This window comes from Oncorhynchus nerka, linkage group LG22 (assembly GCF_034236695.1).
Source record: "Oncorhynchus nerka isolate Pitt River linkage group LG22, Oner_Uvic_2.0, whole genome shotgun sequence".
Taxonomy (NCBI): Eukaryota; Metazoa; Chordata; class Actinopteri; order Salmoniformes; family Salmonidae; genus Oncorhynchus; species Oncorhynchus nerka.
The window spans coordinates 27,030,812-27,040,056 of record NC_088417.1 but is presented as its reverse complement, the minus strand read 5'-3'; the positions used below and the strand labels follow the sequence as shown (position 1 = coordinate 27,040,056).

Below are 9,245 nucleotides of genomic sequence, written 5' to 3'. Positions count from 1 at the left end.
TCAGGCCCTACACCCAAACAAGGGCACTGCGTTCATCCACCTCTGGCCTGCTCGCCTCCCTACCACTGAGGAAGTACAGTTCCCGCAGCCCAGTCAAAACTGTTCGCTGCTCTGGCCCCCAATGGTGGAACAAACTCCCTCACGACGCCAGGACAGCGGAGTCAATCACCACCTTCCGGAGACACCTGAAACCCCACCTCTTTCAGGAATACCTAGGATAGGATAAAGTAATCCTTCTCACCCCCTTTAAAGATTTAGATGCACTATTGTAAAGTGGCTGTTCCACTGGATGTCTTAAGGTGAACGCACCAATTTGTAAGTCGCTCTGGATAAGAGCGTCTGCTAAATGACTTAAATGTAAATGTAATGTAAATGTTTGTTAACTTGGCTTTCGAAGACCTTAGAAAGGCAGGGTAGGATAGATAGGTCTGTAGCAGTTTGGGTCAAGAGTGTCCCCCCCTTTGAAGAGGGGGATGACCGCAGCTGCTTTCCAATCTTTGGGAATCTCAGACGACACGAAAGAGAGGTTGAACAGGCTAGGAATAGGGGTTGCAACAATTTCGGCAGATCATTTTAGAAAGAAAGGATCCAGATTGTCTAGCCCGGCTGATTTGTGGGGGTCCAGATTTTGCAGCTCTTTCAGAAAATCAGCTGACTGGATTTGGGAGAATGAGAAATGGGGAAGGCTTGGGCGAGTTGCTGTGGGGGGGGTGCAGTGCTGTTGACCAGGGTAGGGGTGGCCAGGTGGAAAGCATGGCCAGCCGTAGAAAAATGCTTATTGAAATTTTCAATTATAGTGGATTTATCGGTGGTGACGGAGTTTCCTATCCCCAGTGCAGTGGGCAGCTGGGAGGAGGTGCTCTTATTCTCCATGGACTTTACAATGTCCCAGAAGTTTTGAGTTTGTGTTGTTACTTAAGACATTGGCTTGAATCTAGGTTGTGCCTAATTAAGGATGGATTTTCCACTTCTCATTGAGTTCACAAACCCCAAACCCGTTCTGGTCTGCTTCACAAGCGTGCGTTCCTAGAAGTCATGCAATGTTGGGCCTCTGGGTTTAGAAAAGTTTTGGCAATAGCCTCATATGTTCATTTGTAATATTTTATGTCCCAAATCCCCTTCATAAAGTAGAACACACAAACAGACAGTAAGCAAACAATTTAATTCTGAATATTTATTGACACTTAAAATGCTGCATATTGCTTTACTCAGGCAAATGGCATCAGGTGTGTAAAATTAAGAACAACAAGTGTGAATTCAATTTTAAAACTTTCATGTTTTTGCCAACTTGTAAACGTTCCCTTTCCACAAACCGGTCAGGGGTGCTGCTGAGTGTTTTCTAGTATATTTCTCTCTTTGGGTGAACATTGGACCCCATATCTTCATTACATTTGGAACATTGTAATAAAAACAAAAACATTCAAATCATAAAAAGCAACCCATATCTTCACAGATTTTACATGTATTGTCAAAGACCAACAACAAAAGTAAACAGCCATCACCCAAACATTGTTTTGAACAATCCAGGGCCCAGTTCACCGAATCATCTCTGTACGATGTATTTCCCCATCTTTCATTCAGTAAAAACTTGCAAAACGAGAAAAGTAGTATTTTGAAAGCCTATCTTGTACAATCCCCAGTGGTGTGTACCTTCTATTGGTTTTTACTAATAAACATGACCATTACTTGAAGAAATACACCATTACAATGAAATGCGAGACGTAAGGTATTCATGTTTATTTGCACTGCCCATATTGCAACTGTGCTGATTATTATCAAGTATAATTTCCCTAATTGGATATTTCTGTGCTGGGTGTTAAGCCACAGTTGTTTCACATGTTCACAATCATCATCGCTGGATAACATCATGAACAACAAGTACAGAAGAATACTAATGGGGTTTAGACATCATGTACATGGATTTCAAAACAAGAAACAAAATATAGCTTGCAATAAAATTGCTATTTGTTTACAGTGATCTCCATGCAATACCACATGCATTTATAGAGGGTGTGTGAAGAGAGGAACATGATCATGCATGAGCATACCGCCACAGCCATAGACGGACTGTATGGCCACAACACACAGTACTGAGGGCTGACGGTCTCATTGTGACTATATACCAAAACTCTACCATAGCTTCCTTTCCATAATCCCTCCCTCCGTAACCATATTTCCCCCCCTCATCCTTTCAGATCAGTGAACATCGAGGAGAGTTGATAAGGAGAGGAGACGACAGTAGAACATGGTCAGGGTTTGTACAGTTTAGTTCAACGGAAATGTATAGCGCTTCAGTTAACACTGCTCTATACTGGCACACGTTTCACTGAGAAATAGTTGATTACTGTACATTCATTGCCATAATCCACCCCACACAATTGTGTATAATTATGCGATCCTTTTCAGAATGAACATGTGTTGAAATTACATTGAGGCGGGCTTATCAAAACAAACACTGTAGAAAGAACATATTTTGGACATTCCATTGGAAAAGCGGTAACAAAACTGTGCAATTCAAATCTGATTTTAAAAAGGCAACCATCACAAAAGAAGACTGGAGAGCATGACAAGGCCAAATATGATGACTTGAGTTCCCTATTTTGTTTCACAGACCATTAAAAATATGCTTATTTGTGTCCACCATATAAATGAAAGTACAGTCAAAATTCAAGTGCACAAGTTTTTGAAAAGTCAACTTTTCATTTGGATGAGGACAATGCTAGTAGTTCCTTATCCTCACAAACATTTGTCATCATTCTACTTTGTGTTAAATAGTCATTCAGTCAGTAAAATACTAATGTAGTACGACACACCCTCTTTTCCAAAGACTGTACACGTACGTCGTGTGTGTGTGTGTGCACTATACTCAACTGCTCAGTGAGAAAGCAGGTATATGACATTGATTATAAATGCATGTCACTGTATCATGAAAGCTTTTCCTCATAAATGTACATCGTGAATACCTCTGTCATTCATCTCCTTAAATAATATATGTAGGTACAAACATTGACGTGCTGCCCCAGTATATAACTGGTAAAAAATAAATAACATTTGATACAGTTCAGAAGAAGTTCCTTACCCCAAGATCCTAGAACAAGGGACATACTCATCCAATAACATTGTCTCAATGGCCCCTCATCCAAAAATGGAGGAAACTCTAGTTTCATATTGATCTGAGACCCAGTACTGAAAGTTAATTGCAGCATGCCCCGGTTGACAGTGCATGTATGTTGACAGACAGTATGAGTGTAAATTAGAAAGAGAAAAACAACTTGTGACCATACACATTATGAGATTATGGCATTTAAACTCTCAAATTATTGAAATGTTGAGGACAAAAAGCTAATGTATTATATCTGAGCAAATAAAATCTGAGAAGAATGTCAGAATCCAGCTAACAATGCTCACGAGGCATTTCCCTATCGCTTCAACTGACACGTTCTCAAGTTCTTTCAACATCCTCTTTCTCAGGCAAGCAGCACGCCATTTCCTATGACGATACCAGCAAAATGCACCGACGCCGTCCTCTTTTTGATTAAAACAAAAATATTGTAAAAATATATTTAAACTCAAAATTACCCCAAATCTGTAACCCAGCTGGGCAAATATAAGGAATGGATTCATCCATTTCCTCTTTAACTTTCCCTTTTTCCCCATGAAGTGGAGAGAGGCCTTACTCCATTTGAGCAAGGATATATACAGTAGGTCTTCTTCAGCATTGGCTCAGTTTCAGAGTGACTCCTTGAGAGTGAATGAGATAGAGTTGAGCTGAAAGGAATCAAGGTTTAATTGCACTAGATGTCCATCCAGTTCTTACAGACACTGTGTTTGGGTTTAAAGGGGAAGTTGCTACACTCTGTCCTCCCTCAGCAGACAGACAGCAGCATGGGCTTTTTAATGACACAGACCATTACTGAAATACTTCCTGCATTGGTTCTTCTGTGTTCAAAATGTTTATATTCAACCTCTGTGATTCAGGCAACCAGAAAATATATACAGTTGAAGTCGAAAGTTTACATACACTTAGTTTGGAGTCATTAAACCTTGTTTTTCAACCACTTCACACATTTCTTGTACCCCATGGGCACCCCTACTTGTGCCCAATGGGCACCCCTACAATTAACCTATACCACTACTTTCCCCAATCTTACACATTCCTTTGTCTCATGCCCTTCTGCACATCAAGGAACCTCCCTCCTAGTCATTAAAACTAGTTTTTTCAACCACTTCACAAATTTCTTGTTAACAAACTATAGTTTTGGCAAGTCGGTTAGGACATCTACTTTGTACATGACACAAGTAATTTTTCCAACAATTGTATACAGACAGATTATTTCACAATTCACTGTAATCACAATTCCAGTGGGTCAGAATTTTACATACACGAATTGACTGTGCCTTTAAACAGCTTGGAAAATTCAAGGCCCACCTTCAAACTCAGTGCCGCTTTGCTTGACATCATGGGGAAATCAAAATAAATCAGCCAAATACCTCAGAAAAACAATTGTAGACCTCCACAAGTCTGGTTCATTCTTGGGAGCAATTTGTAAATGCCTGAAGGTACCACGTTCATCTGTACAAACAATAGTACGCAAGTATAAACAACATGGGACAACACAGCCTTCATACCGCTCAGGAAGGAGACGCGTTCTGTGTCCTTGAGATGATCGTACTTTAGTGCGAAAAATGCAGATCAATCCCAGAACAACAGCAGAGGACCTTGTGAAGATGCTGGAGGAAACGGGTACAAAGTATATATATCCACAGTAAAATGAGTCCTATATGGACATAACCTGAAAGGCTGCCCAGCAAGGAAGAAGCCACTGCTCCAAAACCGCCATAAAAAAGCCAGACTACGGTTTGCAACTACAAACGGGGACAAAGATTGTACTTTTTGGAGAAATGTCCTCTAGTCTGATGAAACAAAAACAGAACGGTTTGGCCATAATTATGTTTGGAGGAAAAAGGGAGAGGCTTGCAAGCCGAAGAACACCATCACATCCGTTTAGCACGGGGGTGGCAGCATCATGTTGTGGGGGTGCTTTGCTGCAGGAGGGACTGGGTGCACTTCACAAAATAGATGGCATCATGGAGAAGGACAATTATGTGGATATATTGAAGCAACGTTAAAAGCTTGGTTAAAGCTTGGTCGCAAATGGGTCTTCCAAATGGACAATGACCCCAAGCATACTTCCAAAGTTGTGGCAAAATGGCTTAAGGACAACAAAGTCAAGGTATTGGAGTGGCCATCACAAGGCCCTGACCTCAATCCTATAGAATATTTGTGGGCAGAACTGAAAAGGCGTGTGCGAGCAATGAGGCCTACAAACCTGACTCGGTTACACCAGCTCTGTCAGGAGGAACGGGCCAAATTTCACCCAACGTATTGTGAGAAGCTATCCGAAACGTTTGACCCAAGTTAAACAATTTAAAGGCAATGCTACCAAATACTAATTGAGGGTAGAGGTCGACCGATTAATCGGAATGGGCAATTAATTCGGGCCGTTTTCAGGTTTTCATAACAATCAGAAATCGGTAATTTTGGACCCTGATTTAAAAAAAACATTTTTTACACCTTTATTTATTCTTTATTTAACTAGGCAAGTCAGTTAAGAACACATTCTTATTTTCAATGACGGCCTAGGAATGGTGGGTTAACTGCCTTGTTCAGGGGCAGAACGACAGATTTTTACCTTGTAAGCTCAGGGATTCAATCTGTCAACCTTACAGTTAACTCGTCCAACGCTCTAACCACCTGCCTCACGAGGAGCCCGCCTGTTACGCGAATGCAGTAAGAACCTTACAGTTAACTCGTCCAACGCTCTAACTACCTGCCTCACGAGGAGCCCGCCTGTTACGCGAATGCAGTAAGAACCTTACAGTTAACTCGTCCAACGCTCTAACCACCTGCCTCACGAGGAGCCCGCCTGTTACGCGAATGCAGTAAGAAGCCAAGGTAAGTTGCTAGCTAGCATTAAACTTAATCATGGTTGATGATATTACTAGTTTATCTAGCGTGTCCTGAAATAATCGATGCAGTGCGCATTCGCGAAATAGGACTGTCGTTGCTCCAACGTGTACCTAACCATAAACACCATTGCCTTTCTTAAAATCAATACACAGAAGTATACAATTTTAAACCTGAATATTTAGCTAAAAGAAATCCAGGTTAGCAGGCAATATTAACCAGGTGAAATTGTGTCACTTCTCTTGCGTTCATTGTTCGCAGAGTCAGTGTATAAGAATAAATGTCTTGTTTTCGAGATGATAGTTTCCGGATTCGACCATATTAATGACCTAAGGCTCGCATTTCTGTGTGTTATTATGTTATAATTAAGTCTATGATTTGATAGAGCAGTCTGATTGAGCGATGGTAGGCACCAACAGGCTCATAAGCATTCATTCAAACAGCACTTTCGTGCGTTTTGCCAGCAGCTCTTTGTTGTGCGTCAAGCATTGCGCTGTTTATGACTTCAAACCTATCAACTCCCGAGATTAGGCTGGTGCAACGATGTGATGTGAAATGGCTAGCTAGTTAGCGGGGAGCACACTAATAGCGTTTCAAACGTCACTCGCTCTGAGACTTGGAGTAGTTGTTCCCCTTGCTCTGCATGGGTAACGCTGCTTCGAGGGTGGCTGTTGTCGTTGTGTTCCTGGTTCGAGCCCAGGTAGGAGCGAGGAGAGGTACAGAAGCTATACTGTTACACTGGCAATACTAAAGTGCCTATAAGAACATCCAATAGTCAAAGGTATATGAAATACAAATTGTATAGAGAGAAATAGTCCTATAATTCCTATAATAACTACAACCTAAAACGTCTTACCTGGGAATATTGAAGACTCATGTTAAAAGGAACCACCAGCTTTCATATGTTCTCATGTTCTGAGCAAGGAACTTAAACGGTAGCTTTCTTACATGGCACAGATTGCACTTTTACTTGCTTCTCCAACACTTTGTTTTTGCATTATTTAAACCAAATTGAACATGTTTCATTTTTTATTTGAGGCTAAATTGATTTTATTGATGTATTATATTAAGTTAAAATAAGTGTTCATTCAGTATTGTTGTAATTGTCAATTTTACAAATACATTTTAAAAATCGTCCGATTAATCGGTATCGGCTTTTTTTGTCCTCCAATAATTGGTATCGGTATCGCCGTTGAAAAATCATAATCGGTCGACCTCTGAGTGTATGTAAATTTCTGACCCACTGGGAATCTGATGAAAGAAATAAAAGCTGAAATAAATCACTCTACTATTATTCTGACATTTCACATTCTTAAAATAAAGTGGTGGTTCTAACTGATCTAAGACAGGGAATTTTTACTAGGATTAAATGTCAAGAATTGTGAAAAACTTATATACACTTGAATTGAAATGTATTTGGTTAAGGTGTATGTAAACTTCCGACTTAAAGGGAGGTGCTTCAAGTTGTTTTGGGGAGCACAGGACCATTCACACATTTGAGTCTATGGTCTAGAACAAGCAGTAAACGTTTGACTTAGTGAAGCGTTTGGGGAAAACAGACTTCATCCCAGACACGCTGTTTTGTGATAAAATGCAACAGAAAAATACATTTGCCATGCACAGGAAGTATTGCTAAGAGGCAGTTATACACATCACTGCCCAAGATATTGCCCCTTTGTCCACATCAATGTCCTGCGTCTACTACCATAAAGTTCAGTCAGTGCAAGCTTTTCGTAAGTTAGTTGACACTGAAACAGTAGTCCCAGTCTGGTAAAGTTACTAATCCAATTGTGCACTAAAAGGAGACAGTGGTTCAAGGGGCTCTCCTTACCCATAACATCAACCATCCTCTTGCTTTTTATTCAGCCTTTCCGTTCTCCTGTGTCCCCACTTTGTGTCGTCGGGCCGAGCGCATGACCTTGTAGCAGCCGCGGGCGATCTTGTGCATCCACATGACGTTCATGACATCCAGACAGATGCTGGAGATGATCCAGGCGGCGCGGCCTTCCGGCGGGACACGGTAGAAGGCTTCGGTGCCATACACGGACCACATGCGGCTGTAGTAGAGGGGCATGACGGCAATGCGAACCAGGAAGAAGACAACGGCCATGGCCATCCCATTAGCGATGTTGGGCCTGGAGGACTTGGAGTAACCTAACACTTCAAAGAACCAGCTGGAAGAAAGACAGTCAGTACAATGAAGTAGAGGAGGAGAAAAACTGAAGTTAACAAAACTTTGGGCTTAATGGGATTCAAACAATATAAAGGGTAATCTCTCACAGATGGACATAAAAACTAAAAATAAAATATGAACTATAATTACAATGAGTGAAAAAAAAATTCCTTACAAAAATGTTAAAGTATGTTAAAAAGCAGGTTCTGTGTTAGAATGGTGTGGGCGTACCCCAACAACAGAATGGTGTGGGCGTACCCCAACAACAGAATGGTGTGGGCGTACCCCAACAACAGAATGGTGTGGGCGTACCCCAACAACAGAATGGTGTGGGCGTACCCCAACAACAGAAGGGTGTGGGCGTACCCCAACAACAGAAGGGTGTGGGCGTACCCCAACAACAGAATGGTGTGGGCGTACCCCAACAACAGAATGGTGTGGGCGTACCCCAACAACAGAATGGTGTGGGCGTACCCCAACAACAGAATGGTGTGGGCGTATAGGGGTCAGTAAAAATATTCACGCGAGACGACCGCTGATCGACCAGTTCACATCATCCTCTATGAGGAAAAAGAAAGCATTTAAACAATTTGTTTGAGAATCAAGTTTGAGGTGGAGTTTATGTTTTAGGATGAGTAAACAACATTATTTGGGTGTGAGTTAGAAGAATATTAAGTGAGATTTTCACTGGACAGTTACTTAACAAATGAATAGGGTTTATTTTTTCAGCAGCTGCTTTGCAGGGCTTCTGAGCCAATTGGTCATGAGTGTCACTGTCCTGTCTAAACTCAGGCCTTGGTGTGGTTGGTACCTACCATAGACATATTCAATGAGTTTATATACAGCTGCTACCTACCGCTGGTTGACACACGGCGTGGAGAACTCTGCAAGCAGACGGAAGTTAGCAAAATAAGGCAACATTCCGTGTCCCTGGAAGAACAGGGTAAAAAGAGGAAAATGGAGAGAAACAATGAAACAGGAAAGAAAGGGACTCAAAATGCTTTCATTTGATCAAACATCACATCAGTATAGTTAAAAGGAGGCCTTCACACCACGTGTGTACAGAAAGATGAATCCAACATCATTAACAAAAGAACACATGAT

At 41.4% G+C, this 9,245-nt stretch overlaps 1 protein-coding gene across 3 annotated transcripts in view; it reads right to left on the bottom strand.

Moving 5' to 3' along the window:
• Positions 1 to 1,159: 1,159 nt before the first annotated feature.
• The window catches only part of tlcd4a (TLC domain containing 4a), a 28,199-nt gene continuing 20,113 nt past the window's right edge, over positions 1,160 to 9,245 (bottom strand). For all 3 annotated transcript variants that reach the window (XM_065007108.1, XM_029626599.2, XM_029626598.2), the window contains 2 exons: positions 8,998 to 9,071; positions 1,160 to 8,142 (listed from right to left, as the gene is read on the bottom strand). In XM_065007108.1, coding sequence (XP_064863180.1) covers positions 7,827 to 8,142; positions 8,998 to 9,071 — 390 coding nt within the window. In that variant the 3' untranslated portion in view covers positions 1,160 to 7,826. The remainder of the gene's footprint in view (positions 8,143 to 8,997; positions 9,072 to 9,245) is intronic.